Source organism: Periophthalmus magnuspinnatus, chromosome 6 (genome assembly GCF_009829125.3).
Source record: "Periophthalmus magnuspinnatus isolate fPerMag1 chromosome 6, fPerMag1.2.pri, whole genome shotgun sequence".
In the NCBI taxonomy this organism is placed as follows: Eukaryota; Metazoa; Chordata; class Actinopteri; order Gobiiformes; family Gobiidae; genus Periophthalmus; species Periophthalmus magnuspinnatus.
In genome coordinates this window covers 30,784,112-30,800,353 of record NC_047131.1, presented here as the reverse complement: position 1 = coordinate 30,800,353, position 16,242 = coordinate 30,784,112, and the positions used below count along the sequence as shown (strand labels likewise).

Here is a 16,242-nt window from a genome sequence, read left to right as displayed (position 1 = left end):
ATCATGTAGAGTGAGTTAATTAATGAACATTTTAAGACTAAAATATATCAGACTCACTGCAGCAGTTACAGAAAGACAGTTTTTCAATGTAAAGTGAATTGGAGCCAGTGGAATTGTGCTTTATCGGGATGCAACTACTTGTTTTAATAATTAATACATGTCGTTGTTATTAATAATACACTAAATATTAGATCTTTAAGGGGTTTTATTATGTCAAATCTACTTTTATTAGCTTTCAATCGTTGTTATGATTGTGTTCTGTCATCGTTTGCTTACTCCGCGTTGTATTTTGTTTTATTCCTGCACGTTTGAGTCATTTTTTATCATCTTAAGTGATCAGAAAATGCCTGTTTTCACTTTGGCACTATCTCAGGTGATGAAAATTGTAATTTAACCCCAGCAAGGACTCGTTTTATGTGGATTCACGCTGTCGTTGAAGCTCATTTTAGTAGATTTTTTTCCAGAACAAGGTTTAGTTTGTTTTCATCCCTGACCATTTGGGCTCCTCACTAGCGTTCTTCCTCAGAGCGAACGTGACGCTGCTGCGATGTGTCTGTCCATCAGTGGAGGCAGGACGACAGCGCCATCTGCAGTCCGACTTCTTCAGCGCAGTATCCCAGGCGTGTGAGAGTAGAAAAGCTCCTTCGTCCCGGTTTAAAGTCACGTTTCTGTAACATCTGAGGAAGAACGAGCGCGAGTACGAAACAAACTAAACCTTGGTCTGACAAAAATAATCCATAAAATCCATAAATAAACTCATCTTACTGTGTATTTTAGGATGGTACTGCTCTTTTATTTATACACGTTACGACACTCATGCTTTATGTTTGAATATTTTGTGGTAAAATACAATATACTCCCTATAGTTTACGCCTTAACATCAGCTTTAACCACCTTTTTAAAGCTGCACTGTGTGACATGTCCTGCTTGTTTCTTGGGGATGGTTTTGCTTTGCCTGTTTTTTTTGTTTTTTTTACAACCCAGTTCATCTTGGGTCAAGGAGGTAACAAAAACAACACGGAATAATGGCGAAGTAAAGAAGTAATTTAACGTACAGGGCTGTAAAAGGGCAAAGTAACAAAAGCTTTAAAGATTAAAATATTTACGTAAACAAAAGAACCTAAACTGAGAAAACAAAAATAACACGACGAATAAATACGTTTTGTGTCTTAGAAAACTGGTCACGTGGCCGATTTAAAAAACGATTGACAAAACTACGGGACTCACAACACGGAAACAAACCACGAGTGTCCCAAAACAAACACGAGTCACGGCCGACAAAATAAAAAGACAAAAACATACCGAGGAGACGAGCTGAATCTCCTTAAACAGAGGAGGCGGCTGCAGGTGAGACGCAGGATTGACCAGGTGGGAAAACAGTCGTCCAATCACCAGCGAGGGCCGTAACAGTGGGAATATTCCGTGGCACGACTTTAAACTGGATGCAGGCGATGCCACGAGGGGGAAAATACAGGTCAGATGTTACAGTGTGATTGTTTTCGAGGTATTTTTGACCAGTAAAATGAAACTGAATACATACCAGATGGATATACTTAATGCCATACTATGTAACCTTAAGATTTTTAGTGCAGAAGTGACACGGTTTTTGTGTTTTTCTGCGGTTGGTGTAAATATTTAAGCTCCGTTATACGTCTGATTCACACCTGAAAGTCTCCACCACGGTCCGGCTTTCGCACCGTCTCGCTCAAATCCGAATTAGCGGACTCCCCGGCGCTGCGTCTGCTGTCGTCATGACAACGGGCGCTCCTCCTGGATGCGGCGTAAAAGGGGAAGATGAGGAGATGCGAAGTTGTTTTCCTTGTTTTGAGAAGTAAACGGAATCAAAAACGAGGCTCGGGCTTGAAGGACGATCAGCTCAAATACAGACGGACAGGAAAAAGAAGGAAAAAAAAAAGACGTGAAGCAGCTTTAGTGTGAAGAGTAAAGAGTTACACAACACTTCATTGGTTTAGTGCTGCACACGGTTTTGTTCCATTTTGTTTGGCCGGTACTTATAACAGTATATATCATGTTTTGGCTGTAATCGAATTAAAGAAAACAACAGTAATGGTTGCGCCGTGTGTGTGTGTCTGTGTGTGTCTGTGTGTGTGTCTGTGTGTGTGTCTGTGTGTCTCTGTGTGTGTGTGTGTGGAATTAAATGCTAAAAAGACGTCCACCAGATGATGTCCACCTGTCAAACTAAACGACGCTGTCATTGAGCCTGTGTTTGATGAGCTCATATCAGTCTGTGGTAAATGGGTCATTTTGTTTAATCTAATCCAGCAGTTTACTGTGTGTTGTTGTGTTGTTGTTGTGTTGTTGTTGTTGTTGTGTTGTTGTTGTGTTGTGGTTGTTGTGTAGAGAGCGTTTCTCAGCTTTAGTGGCTTTGGGAAGGAGAATAACTTAACTGATGCTGATTGCGGGTGCATTTGATTCGAGGCCAAATGCGTCTCGTCTTTAACCCAAACAAACGACAGGCTGTATTTTTGTGGTTTGTCGTTATTTTGTCTGGACTTTGCTGATTTGACTGTGCAGCTCTGGTGTAATACGGAACTTTACTGGAGTTTATAACCACTGTAGGCTCATCTCTCCCTGTTCCTGTGTCTTCAGCTCTGTCTTCCTCTCATTTGGGTCCTCCTCACATCTTGTCTTCCTCTCATTTGGCCTCTGTCTTCCTCTTGTTTGGGTCTTCCTCACGTCTGTCTTCCTCTCGTTTGACCTCTGTCTTCCTCTCGTTTGACCTCTGTCTTCCTCACGTCTGTCTTTCTCTCGTTTGGCCTCTGTCTTCCTCTTGTTTGGGTCTTCCTCACGTCTGTCTTCTTCTCGTTTGACCTCTATCTTCCTCTCGTTTGACCTCTGTCTTCCTCTCGTTTGACCTCTGTCTTCCTCTCGTTTGAGCTCTGTCTTTCTCTCGTTTGGGCTCTGTCTTCCTCACGTTTGGGTCTTCCTCACGTCTTGTCTTCCTCACATCTGTCTTTCTCTCATTCGACCTCTGTCTTCCTCTTGTTTTCCCTCTGTCTTCCTCTCATTTGGGCTCTGTCTTCCTCTTGTTTTCTCTCTGTCTTCTTCTCGTTTGGGCTCTGTCTTCCTCACGTCTGTCTTTCTCTCGTTCGACCTCTGTCTTCCTCTTGTTTTCCCTCGGTCTTCCTCTTGTTTTCCCTCGGTCTTCCTCTCGTTTGACCTCTGTCTTCCTCTCGTTCGAGCTCTGTCTTCCTCTTGTTTTCCCTCTGTCTTCCTCTTGTTTTCCATCTGTCTTCTTCTCGTTTGGGCTCTTTCTTCCTCACGTCTGTCTTCCTCTTGTTTTCCCTCTATCTTCCTCACATTTACTCGTCTGTTCATCATCGACCGTGTGTCACTTCGTGGATTTGACCCCAAAGTCCAGCCCTTTACTTTCACACAGGACCAGACCTTGATCCAGACCTTGAGACTCCCAGTTCTTCTTAGACCAAAAACCCCAAACTAAACGGGAAGTGTCTGAAAGTCTGGACCAAACGTTGCGAGTGTGAAATCCCCGTCGAAGTCCAAGTCCTCGGTGTTTATGAACCTCGCACATAAACATCATGCGTGTGGACATGGTTGTATAAAGTGTGTGTCTGTGTGGACCGGGGCCCTCGTCTCTGCTTGGTGCCGTGATGTGGGCGCACTGACATGTTTGTGTACAGTGAGGCTTTGTTAGTGTGACAGCGGCTCAGAGACGCTCACAGACAGATAAGTGTTTGTCGTCTACATTCTCTCCTTCATGCTGCTCATGTGTCTGCAGAGGAGCAGTTTGGCAGAGGAGCAGCTTGGCAGAATGAAGGAGGAGAATTTGTTCCAGCGGAGGTTTTCTCTGTGTCCCAATGCCGTGTCTCCTCCGAAGATCGAACCCCACCTCCTGACCCGGAACCTGTCCTACTCCGGAGACAATGACCTCTACAACATCAGCACAGGTACAAGCTACGGCTCATAATGCAAACATTTATGCAGTTTTTCGTATTAAACTCATTCAGTTAAGCAAAAAAAATAATTAAATAACTCAATAATAATAATAATAATAATAATAATAATAATAATAATAATAATAATGGGAATAATGATGATAATAATAATGATAATAATAATAATAGTAATAATAATAATGGGAATGATGATGATGATGATGATGATGATGATAATAATAATAATAATAATAATAATAATAATAATAATAATAATATAATAATAATAATAATGGGAATAATGATGATAATAATAATAATAATAGTAGTAATAATAATAATAATAATGGGAATAATGATGATAATAATAATAATAATAATGATAATAATAGTAATAATAATAATAATAGTAATAATAACAATAATAATAATAGTAGTAATAATAATAATAATGGGAATAATGATGATAATAATAATAATAATAATAGTAATAATAACAATAATAATAATAATAATAATAATAATGGGAATAGTGATGATAATAATAATAATAATATAATAATAATGGGAATAATGATGATAATAATAATAATAATAAATACAAAAAAAACATTGAGTGTAAAATAAAAAAATAATAATATAAATAAATAAAAAACATATATAGAGCTCAAGATTCAAATGTCAAATACCAACCGTTTTCTAGTAGCAAAATCTGTCAGAAAAAAAGTCTCAAAATGTGTTCATGGGTTTCAACTTCCTGTTACATGCAACAAACAAAAACAGATGTAAACTTCAAACATAAATAGTGATGCCAAAAACAAAAAGACGTCGTGTGAATCCATCGATCTAATAAAAGCTAAATGTAGCATGTTAGCATCTTAAAATCTCCATAGGTTTAACATTAAGTGAAATGAAAATTCTATGTGATATTATGACACAATCCTGAGCTTTGTCTGTGGGCATCAGGATGTGAAAAAAATGTGGACAGTTTCCATAGCGATTAACAATTTAAAACAAAAAAGAAATCTATCTTACGAATGGGGAAAATGCCTCAAAAACATAAATAGTGATTTCTTGTGAAGATGTCAAAAACAAAGACCTAGATCACATTTAATGAAAGCTAAATATAGCATGTTAGCATCTTAAAAATCTCCATTGATTTAACATTAGGTCAAATGAAAATTCTGTACAATTTCCATAGCGATTAACAATTAAAAAAAAAAAATAAAAAATCTTACGAAAGGGAAAAATGCCTCAGAATTTTGCATGTAACAGGAAGTTGAAACCAATGAGTACAAACAAAAAAACAGAACATAAATAGTGGCGTCTTGTGAAGATGTCAAAAACAAAAAGAGCATCGTGTAAAGCCAGACGTTTTAATAAAAGCTAAATGTAGCATGTTAGCATCTTAAAGCAGAATGTGAAAAAAATTGAACAATTTCTAGAGCGATTAACAATTTAAAACTATAAAAGTATCGATGTTAAATCCATATGTTTTCATGAATGCTATATTTAGTATTTTATCATCTTAAAATGTCCATTGGGTAAACATAAAAAACATAAAAAATTCAGACAGTTTCCATAGCGATTTACAATTTAAAACAAAACAAAAATCTATCTTACGGATTTGAAAAATGCCTATAATATAAATTGCATATAACAGGAAGCTGAAATCCAACAAAAACAATGTAAACTTCAAATAAATATCGATTTCTTTTGAAGGTTTACATTTACCGTGTAGCGCGCCACTCCACAGAGCTGCTGCTGCCTGTTAGCCGCTGTTAGCCACTGTTAGCCGCCGCCGCGCTTCAGTCTGTGCGCAGGTTGTTCACGGGTTCGTCTTATGTGACTGTGTGTTCCCACCAGGCAGTGAGGCAGACAGGAACGGTCTCTCCATGATGAGTAATGAACTTAGCCCTGCCCAATCCCCAAGCAGCAAGGTAAGAACGCCGCTCCTGATTGGGCAGATTATATTATGTCATGTATTTTTCTTTTTGTTCATTTTAGACGATTTGTTATTGTCATTTTTATTCTTATGCACTATTACTAACACTGGTGGGAACACTCTATTTTCTTGTCAAACAAATCAGCTTTTTTGGTCCAGGCTTTTGTTGCTTTTCATGTCGTTTCATCTTTTTCCAGTATTCTCTATAAAAGTGGTTCCCAAAATAAGGTTCGGGAGATGACACTGTTTTTACTAAGTGTCATAATAAAACATTTTGAAGCACGATATATTGGTAAAGCAACAATAATGTAAGATAATCCCAGTAAACCATTTTTAAACAGACAGATAGTAACATTAAAACAACAGAATGTGCCAATATTGCTCATTAATAGACGCATAAGTCAAGTTATTCAGCCTTTTACAGCTATAATTTAATTGATTTACAACAAAAATACCCCAAATTTCCCCACTTTTGCAAAGAAATGGTATAGTCAACATAGTAATCACTGTGTATTTACTCTGTTTTTAAGTTTATTGTATCATAGTTTGGTGAAATTAGATACAATAACTACTCTAATACAGTTTAACCAGATTTTAAATGTTTATCAAAGCGTGTGAGGGTTCAGATTTTGCTTATTTTTGGCGGTCCCAGCCTTAAAAACATTTGCAAACCCCTGCGCTACGACACGGAACTGTAAATTTGAGTATTTTTGAACATATGAGTTTGAGCTCCACCTGTTTCATTTCACGTTTTGCTTTGTTTCCTCATTTACTGTTGTCTGCTACTGTTCTCAGGTCTTTGTTTTACCTGTTTCACTCCTGTTTCATATTTATTTATTCATACAGGTGAAATAGAATCACCTGTAGTGTGTTGTGTTCGCTTTCATGCAAATTATTCCTATTTTGTTCTCAGACATTTGTTCGACGGTTGTATTTTTTCCACCCAAAATGGCCTCAGAACATGCCAGACCTTATATTTCCTTTTCTCTCTCTCTCTCCGTCAGTCTGAGTCCAGGATGTTCAATGGAGTGGAGAAAGAATGCCCCTCCCCTACAGAGAAACTGGCCCGGAAGGAGTCTCTCAAGGTACACGATGTATACTTGTTGTAAAAATGTAATAAAACACAACTGTGGTTTTTTTTGGACTTGTATAGCTCTTCCTCTGTGATGTCGTAGTGTCTTTTTTCCTCATGTGTCAGTCCAGGAGTCTGTAGTGCGATTCAAAGTCACCTAAAGCAGTGTGAGCCTCTGCTGCCACCTAGTGTTTGTCTGAAGAATAACAACTGGCCAGCAAATCAGTTTTACATATTTATTTTGTATTTTTTTTATTGTTCATATTTTTTATGATGGGCACAGGGTAAGCACAGGAACAGAAAAAAAATAAATATATATACATACACATTCCTATATATGCATAAAGACACACATATAAATAAATAAAAAATAAATAAATAAAAAATACATAAAATAAAACAGATACATTATTTTATTTTATATTATATTTTTTATTTTATTTTATAATTTTTTTTATTTTATATTTTATTTTTTTATTTTATTATTATTATTTACTTAATTTAATTTTTTATTTAATTTTTAATTTTATTTCATTTTTTATTTTGTTTTATTTTATTTTTAATTGTATTTATTTTTATATTCTTTATTTTTATTTTTTTAGCCGTAGCTGAGTATGGTAAGCATAATAAGTGGTAATATTAATGGAAAGTAATAATTCGGGCACAGAAGTTGACATGAAAACAAAACACAATCCAACAGAATATGCAAAAAAATGTAAGAAAAAAATATTTTACTTTGTATTTTCTAGGTGCAAAAGCAAAATTACAGGCAAGAAAAGAAACGGGCTGCGAAGGAACTTTCTACTGCACTAAAGGACCCGAGTGTTGTCATCATGTCCGATTGGCTGAAGGTGCAGGAATCATAAAAGTGTAAGTGTATAATGTGCTGGTTTTTAACATTCCGGACTGGTCTTTTCTGTTTAAAGATACGGGGGTCTTTAAAAAGTTGGACCAAACTGTGGTGTGCCCTGAAGCCGGGGGTTTTATTGATCTATAAGACTCCAAAGACGGACCATTGGGTGGGGACCATCCTGCTGAGCGCCTGCAAACTCATCGAGAGACCCTCTAAAAAAGACGGGTTCTGCTTCAAACTCTACCATCCTCTGGAGAAATCCATCTGGGCCGTCAAGGTCTGACACAGATATCACTTTATAAATGATAAATATGTTGAAATGCATATCTTTGAAAACATATTTGTTATTTGTTCTTTCTGTTGTCAGGGTCCAAAAGGAGAGAATGTCGGCTCCATCACGCAGCCTTTGCCCAGCAACTATTTGATTTTCAGAGCTGCCAGTGAGTCCGATGGTGAGACCTGCACAAACACGTTTGAGTCGAGGAAATACTGTTTGATTTATCGACTCTGCCCAATGTGTGAACTGAACAGGACTAAAGCAGGACTAAACCCAGGACTAAACCAGGACTAAACCAGGACTGAACCAGGACTAAACCAGGACTAAACCAGGACAGAACCAGGACTGAACCAGGACTGAACCAGGACTAAACCAGGACTGAACCAGGACTGAACCAGGACAGAACCAGGACAGAACCAGGGCAGAACCAGGACAGAACCAGGACAGAACCAGGACTAAACCAGGACTAAACCAGGACTAAACCAGGACTAAACGTGGACTAAACGTGGACTAAATGTGGACTAAACGTGGACTAAATGTGGACTAAACATGGACTAAATGTGGACTAAACATGGACTAAACATGGACTAAACATGGGGAATCAGCGTTTGAGTTTTCTGCAGCTCAAACCTGGAACATTCTTCCTGAAGATGCGACTCAGACCTCGACTTTGACCGTGTTTAAATCCAGACTCATTTATGTGACTGAAAGGTTTTTATTCTGTACTTTTTATTATTTCTGTTTGGATTTGTTGTATTGTGATTTTAATGTCGTTCTTATTCCGTAAATCTCTTTGAATGACCTTGTGTACGACTCGTGCTGCACAAATAAACTTGTCGCCTGAGGGCAGCTGTGGCTCGTACTTACCTCTTGCCGTGTGCGTGCGTGCGTGTGCGTGCGTGTGCGTGCGTGTGTGTGCGTGCGTGTGTGTGCGCGCGCAGGCCGGTGCTGGATGGACGCCTTGGAGTTGGCTCTGAGCTGCTCCAGCCTTTACAAACTGACAGCCAAAGGAGGGAAAGAGGGCGACATCAGCACCTCCTCAGACTCCTCCCACATCCTCCACCTGCTGCAGTCGACCGCGCTGACTGACGCCGAGCTAATGCAGTGAGTTTTCATCCTTAAGCTATTATTTACTTATCATTTTTTTTTATGTCTACTGTATTTTAAAACCGTAGAAATGAAATCTCCTTTAAATATTTATCCTCGCCGCATTACGTAATCACTATACAGATGAAAATAGCCTCGTCGTTTAAAATAGATGCTCGGGCTGCCGTCTTGTCCTCAGCGTCTCCGCCTTCCTCTGATCCCTCCCTCTAGACTCCAGTTCCAGTTCTTCCTTCTCTCCCAGCCAATGGCACGAGCCCACGGAGTCACATGACTAAAAAAAAAGACCAGGAAGAATATGATCCACCATAAAAGCAATGTGGCTGTAGTGCGCACGGTTCACCAACTTGAGAAGCTAAGTGTGTAAGCGGAGGGATATAAGAGTGCACCTCGTGGGTTTCTGACAACATTTTTACCAAAACGTGAAAGGATTTTTATTGAATTTTGGGACCTTCTTTAGTAGCGACACAGGGATCGTACCGTGTGTCTTTGTGGTAAGAACTGAAACCTGCTGGGTGTGAATGAGCTAATAAATAACCCTGACACTTTGTGAACAGAGGCCGGAATGCCGCATTTCCAGTTTCGTCGCGCTTCTCAAAGATCTGCAGCCTCATGTGGTTATTATTGTGTTTCTCTGTGCAGTTTTTAACAGCACTTTGTTGCTTTATAATAGTTTTGTTTTATATTTACTAGTTATAACGTGCAACACTGTTTTTGCATCTTAAAAATCACTGTTCCTTTCAGTTTTTGTTACTGTTTTCTCTCTCTCTGTTCTTTTTTTACTCTTGTCAGATCAGTTAAAATAAATGTATTGTAGCTCTGCGGTGTAAGGAAACGCGCCAAAGTTCTTCTGGTTGTTTATTTTCTGAACACAAAGCTACTGTAGACCGTAACTCGTGCCAAAACAGGAGCAAAACAAGCACAAAACAGCAGCAGACTCAATTCAGCTGAGCCAAACTGAGCCAAAACTGAGCCAAAACTGAGCCAAAACTGACCAGTAACTGACGACAGAACCTTCACATCCACGTGTCAGAGCAACCATCACGTACAAAAGCATTTACACTGACGACAACACGTTATTACAAAAACAAGGTGAACCTGAACCAAACAGAAACTATCAGATCGTTACAGTATTAAATTAATTTAACATAGAATGAGATCCTCTGGAGAGACTTTAAAGCTGACAAAACTCTCTCCAATGTAAAATGCAAATGTGTTTTTTTCTCTTGTTTTGGATGTTGAACAGAGAATGGGAAAGTTTCTCATTTTATGTAGACATTTTATGTAACTGCATAACCTTCAATCATCAAAACACTAACATAATATAATAATAATAACACACACACACACACCCACACACACACACACGCACACACACACACACACGCACACTGTGTCCATCTTCTCTGGATAAACTCTACGTTGGTTTCCTGTTCGTAGGTTGGATGACAGTGCACTGCTGGGTCATCACAACATGGAGCACGACGGCTTCTCCGACAAATCAGAGCGTGAAGCTCAAGATGATTGGGACACAACAGCCAATGAGAACGGAGGAAGGTTAACGGAGGAAAGTGACATCGACCAATCAGATGAACCACTTCCTGGGCCAGAGGCCACTGCTTATATTGAGCAGGGTGCAGAGGAGATGGGCGAGGTAAGACAACATACAGTAAAACCATTTTAATGTTAAGATAATGGTATCTAACGACTCAAATGTGTCGGCCCAGGCTGGGGAGGCGTCTCAGGTGGAGACCGTCTCAGAGGAGAACAAGGGGTTAATCTGGGGTCTGCTCAAGCAGCTGCGGCCCGGGATGGACCTTTCAAAAGTCGTACTCCCCACGTTTATCCTGGAGCCACGCTCTTTCTTGGACAAACTGTCGGATTATTACTACCACGCTGATCTGCTCTCTCAGTACATCTGTTTATGTCACTGATAAGAATTCACTGCTTCCTGTTCTATTGTATATTATAAATATGTTATTCTGTGTATTTCAGAGCTGCAGTAGAAGAGAGCGCCTACGGTCGAATAAAGCAGGTGTTAAGATGGTACTTGTCTGGCTTTTATAAGAAGCCCAAGGTAAGTTGTGTAACCTCACAGTTGTATACTGTTACTGTTGTATACTGTAAACTGTACTGTGTTTTCTACTCACTGTGCAGATAACTCACATTATTGATGTTTATTTCAGGGTCTAAAGAAGCCTTATAATCCAATCCTTGGGGAAACATTTCGCTGCTGCTGGCTCCATCCTCAGACAAACAGTTGCACTTTCTACATTGCTGAGCAGGTGAGTGCAGATAGTGAAGTGTGTTTATGTAAATGTCCTCGCTGTGGTGAGACACTGTGGCTTAAATAACATGTCACGTTATCACGAGCGACCTGACACCTTTATAGCTTTCTCTACTCAAATAACACCCTTCTGTTTTCTATCAGGTGTCCCATCATCCGCCCATCTCTGCCTTTCATGTCTGTAACAGGAAAGATGGATTTTCCATCAGTGGAAGCATCTTGGCCAAGTCCAAGTTCTACGGTAACACGTTTTTATTAATCAGATACTGTATATGGATATATTCAGGATCTGTATTTGTCCCACAGTGGGGATTGTGCTCCTTTATTTCTAAATATTCTTTGTTTCTTTGTAGGAAACTCTCTGTCTGCCATTCTCGATGGTAAAGCCAGATTACTTTTCCTGAGCAGAGAGGAGGAGTACATCATCACCATGCCCTACGCTCACTGTAAAGGTAAGACTTTGTGAATAACCATATTTTTGAGCAGAGATTCCACAATAATCCTATGGTTTAAAATAATTAAATATAACTTTTATAATTGTGTTCATTACAGGCATCCTCTACGGCACCATGACTCTGGAGCTTGGAGGAAAAGTCACCATTGAGTGTGAAAAAACCAAATGTTTTGCAGAACTGGAGTTCAAACTTAAGGTAAATCTCACTACTCGTTTACGTGATATTAGCTGGTCATTTTTATTTTATATATATATGTACTTGTATGTTGAGTCTCTAATACAGTGACATTTATCACTCACATTTTTCTGAACAGCCTTTTCTTGGAGGCTCAAGCTCAGTGAATCAGATCAGTGGGAAGATCCATGTGGGAGAGGAGCTCGTGGCCACTGTGGACGGACACTGGGTAAAGATCATGAACCGCACAGTTACTGCAAACACTAATGTGACCTCCAGAGTTTGTGCATATAAAGAGCTGATTCTCTTCTGAACAGGACAATGAAGTCTTCATTTGTGAAAAACGTTCAGGCCAACAGGAGATTCTGTGGAACCCAAGCACCGACATCCGCAACAGTCGCCTCAAACGACAAGTGGTGCAGATCGATCAGCAGGGCCCGTTTGAATCTGAGAAGTAATGACAACAAATGCATCTTGTTTTGAGTTTATCTGACCTAAAAACATCGTTTATACAGTAAAATGCTCTGTTTCGCTTCTAAAAGACTGTGGCAGCATGTGACCAGTGCCATAATGGAGCGGGACCAGGTCAAGGCCACTCAGGAGAAGTTTGTCCTGGAGGAGGCTCAGCGGAAAGAGGCCAAAGAGCGAGGAGACAAGCCCTGGGTCCCACAGCTGTTCCAGCAGGACCCCATCTCGTCTGAGTGGACCTACAAGCACCTCGAGTATGAAACATCACAGGAAAAGCCAAGTATTCAGCGACGACAACATTTCATCTATTTATAACTTTGTTCATTCTTTTCAGCACAAGACCGTGGGACAATGAGCGCTGCCTTGTACAGTTTGAAAAAGACGGAGTCGTTCAAACACAGGAAAAGAATCAGAAACAACACCACAGCCTCTCGTACAGGCACAGCTGGGGCAGCCAACACAAGGTGAGACAACACTGCATTTTACTTCATTTTATTCTCCCAGATTAGATTTTAACAAAACATTTATTGAACTGCTGCAGACAGAGCACAGGAAGCGCAGGAAAACCAGCAGCCAACCGTCGAGCTGCAGCCAGAACACGGAGAGCAGCAGCACCACCCCAGAGCCCACCCACGAGTCCTCAGACAACGAAGGTGAAGCACAGAATACGGACGTGTGGAGTACTTAGACCTGTAGTACTTAGACGTGTAGTACTTAGACCTGTAGTACTTAGACGTGTAGTACTTAGACGTGCGGTACTTAGACGTGTGGTACTTAGACGTGTGGTACTTAGACGTGTAGTACTTAGACGTGTAGTACTTAGACGTGTGGTACTTAGACGTGTGCAGTACTTAGACGTGTAGTACTTAGATGTGTAGTACTTAGATGTGTAGTACTTAGACGTGTGGTACTTAGACGTGTGCAGTACTTAGACGTGTAGTACTTAGACGTGTAGTACTTAGACGTGTAGTACTTAGACGTGTAGTACTTAGACGTGCGGTAGTTAGATGTGCAGTACTTAGACGTGTAGTACTTAGATGTGTAGTACTTAGATGTGTGGTACTTAGACGTGTAGTACTTAGACGTGTAGTACTTAGATGTGTGGTACTTAGACGTGCGGTACTTAGACGTGCGGTACTTAGACGTGCGGTACTTAGACCTGTGGTACTTAGACGTGTGGTACTTAGACGTGCGGTACTTAGACGTGTAGTACGTAAATATGTACTACGTAAATGTGTACTACGTAAATGTGTACTACATAAATGTGTACTACATAAATGTGTACTACATAAATGTGTACTACATAAATGTGTAGTACATAAATGTGTACTACATAGTGTACTACATAAACGTGTACTACATAAATGTGTACTACATAAATGTGTACTACATAAATGTGTAGTACATAAATGTGTACTACATAAATGTGTAGTACATAAATGTGTACTACATAGTGTACTACATAAACGTGTACTACATAAATGTGTACTACATAAACGTGTACTACATAAATGTGTACTACATAAATGTGTACTACATAAATGTGTAGTACATAAATGTGTAGTACATAAATGTGTACTACATAAATGTGTACTCCATAAATGTGTACTACATAAATGTGTACTACATAGTGTACTACATAAACGTGTACTACATAGACACTATCCAGGCTTATTAACATGTACTTTACTTCCTTTGTCGTAGACGGCTTCTCAAAGCAGTGCGCCCGGTGCAGTAAAGACGTGCAGGACCTCGCCCAGATCGAGGCGTCCATCTCGTCCATAAAGACGACTCAGCAGGACATACAGAGGTGAGACGCTGCTTTTTTACTCGTGTGAGTCGTGTCTTTTGGACCTGACCTGATGCTCCTGTGATTGACAGGAACCTGGTGGCTCTGAGTCGTCAGCTGGTCAGTGAACGAGCGGCCAATGACTCTATGACGTTAACGGGCCGTCACTGCCTCATCCTGTGCGTCCTGCTCCTGTCTCAGCTCCTGTTCAACTGCATGTTCACCTGAGCCCAGTGTGGGGGCGGAGCTTCTGTCTGACCCTGCTCTGACCTCAGAGCTAACATCAGCCCAGAGAGTAACGCTGCCCCTCACGTGTCTTAAAAGACGAAGAAGAGACTTATAGCAATAAACACAGCCACAGCCGCGCCTGTCAGTCACATCTGCAGAGAGAAAGGGCGCCCCCTACTGTAGCCAGACTGTAACAGCAATGGCACCCATGCACTTTGGAGACTAAAGAGGAACAACAAACAAGAATGGCCTAAAAGACTCTTAATAAAACCTGAAATGTTTTGGAATATGAAGAATAATTTAGTTCCATGACAGAGCGGATGTTTCACCATTCCTGAGTGTCTTTTTATTGCCCTGCAATACTGTTTATCTGTGTGTGTGTATCTATATAAGTATATCTCGTTCTTATACTTTAGGCCCTATGGGCGCAGGCTGATGATCACCTCTTAAACTTTCTCACTCCCTTCACCACATTATGGGCCTTAATGCTGAAGCCAAAAAGAAGAGAAACTCTGAGTGAAGAACGTAGATCTCTTCCAACAGTGCAATTGTGTGTTTTATATTGATGTTTGCTCACATCCACGTTGTCTTGTCTCTTAATGATAATTTTACCAAAACAGTATTTATATGAGAAAGGACAAAGAGTACTTGTTTACAGGGATACTGTGTGTTTGCGACACACGGAGGAGGGACAGTAAGAAAGAGAAAAGAGCCAAACAGACTGTGCCTGGATAGAAGCTCTGGTCATGACACTAGTTTGTACAATCAGAACGAGCAGCAGAGGGAATAATGAAGTAACGACAGTTACTTTGGCCTATAGCGGTTTGGGTCCACATCAAGGTCAAGAGACTCTTTAGTAATAATCTTAGTGATAGGTTTTTCATTTAATCAATTTGTACAGAATATATTTGTTCACTGAAGGTTTGTGTGTCCAAAACAGATTTCAGAATGTATTTATTGAGTGATTAACCTTGAGTTTCTAATCTAATGTAGTTGGATGTTGGAGATCGGGTGACAATCGCTCTCCCAGGGTCGTCCATACTTGATTGTGTGTTTGTGTGTCACTGTGAGCACGTGTGTGCCAGTAAAGCCATTACACTCGTGCTGAGCAGAGCCTTTTCTGTCCCCTACATTGTGACCTTACATTTCAATTGGACTGGGCCTCGGCCTCAGGTGGTCCATCATTGTTATTACTCACCTGCCCAATGGGAGAGCAGCTGAGAGCACAACACTCTGAACACTTCACTCACACTTTAATCGTTGGGATACATTTCTACTGCCATGTTGTGGGATTTTCTCATGCCACATGTTTTGTTCTATTGTTTTTATTCATACCTGTTGCATACTGTAGCACTACAGTAAAGTTTTTTAACCCATGAGCTGTCTGCGTTTTATTTATTTTAGTGGATTAAAAAAATACAGCTTCTTAAAAGTTTATATTTGTTTAAGTAGAGTTGGGATAAAAAGATGCAGTATAAATATAAATGTTTTGGCCACTACCTCTTATGTCCACCAGAGGGAGACATTTCTGCAGATTGACCTCACTGATCTGAACGTTCAAGTCTGTGGCAAAATTGAATAGAATTTAACACTTGATTGATTTTTTAATTTAATTTTTCTTTTGCTGTGGAACAAACCTGGACGACGGGGGGGACTCTACGTGGGTCTACACT

At 39.9% G+C, this 16,242-nt stretch overlaps 1 protein-coding gene across 2 annotated transcripts in view; it reads left to right on the top strand.

The window, feature by feature from the left end:
• The window catches only part of osbpl5 (oxysterol binding protein-like 5), a 43,463-nt gene extending 27,515 nt beyond the window's left edge, over positions 1 to 15,948 (top strand). Inside the window, exons 3-23 of one of the 2 annotated variants that reach the window (XM_033967615.2) lie at positions 3,777 to 3,929; positions 5,784 to 5,857; positions 6,867 to 6,947; positions 7,684 to 7,785; positions 7,861 to 8,064; positions 8,155 to 8,239; positions 9,006 to 9,168; positions 10,609 to 10,822; positions 10,896 to 11,080; positions 11,164 to 11,245; positions 11,355 to 11,453; positions 11,600 to 11,696; positions 11,809 to 11,907; positions 12,008 to 12,105; positions 12,224 to 12,313; positions 12,402 to 12,538; positions 12,627 to 12,806; positions 12,887 to 13,016; positions 13,094 to 13,205; positions 14,257 to 14,362; positions 14,434 to 15,948. In XM_033967615.2, coding sequence (XP_033823506.1) covers positions 3,777 to 3,929; positions 5,784 to 5,857; positions 6,867 to 6,947; positions 7,684 to 7,785; positions 7,861 to 8,064; positions 8,155 to 8,239; positions 9,006 to 9,168; positions 10,609 to 10,822; positions 10,896 to 11,080; positions 11,164 to 11,245; positions 11,355 to 11,453; positions 11,600 to 11,696; positions 11,809 to 11,907; positions 12,008 to 12,105; positions 12,224 to 12,313; positions 12,402 to 12,538; positions 12,627 to 12,806; positions 12,887 to 13,016; positions 13,094 to 13,205; positions 14,257 to 14,362; positions 14,434 to 14,569 — 2,627 coding nt within the window. In that variant the 3' untranslated portion in view covers positions 14,570 to 15,948. Of the gene's footprint in view, positions 1 to 3,776; positions 3,930 to 5,783; positions 5,858 to 6,866; positions 6,948 to 7,683; positions 7,786 to 7,860; positions 8,065 to 8,154; positions 8,240 to 9,005; positions 9,169 to 10,608; positions 10,823 to 10,895; positions 11,081 to 11,163; positions 11,246 to 11,354; positions 11,454 to 11,599; positions 11,697 to 11,808; positions 11,908 to 12,007; positions 12,106 to 12,223; positions 12,314 to 12,401; positions 12,539 to 12,626; positions 12,807 to 12,886; positions 13,017 to 13,093; positions 13,206 to 14,256; positions 14,363 to 14,433 lie in introns of those variants that run through there. The other variant, XM_033967616.2, reaches the window with a different exon arrangement.
• Positions 15,949 to 16,242: the final 294 nt, after the last annotated feature.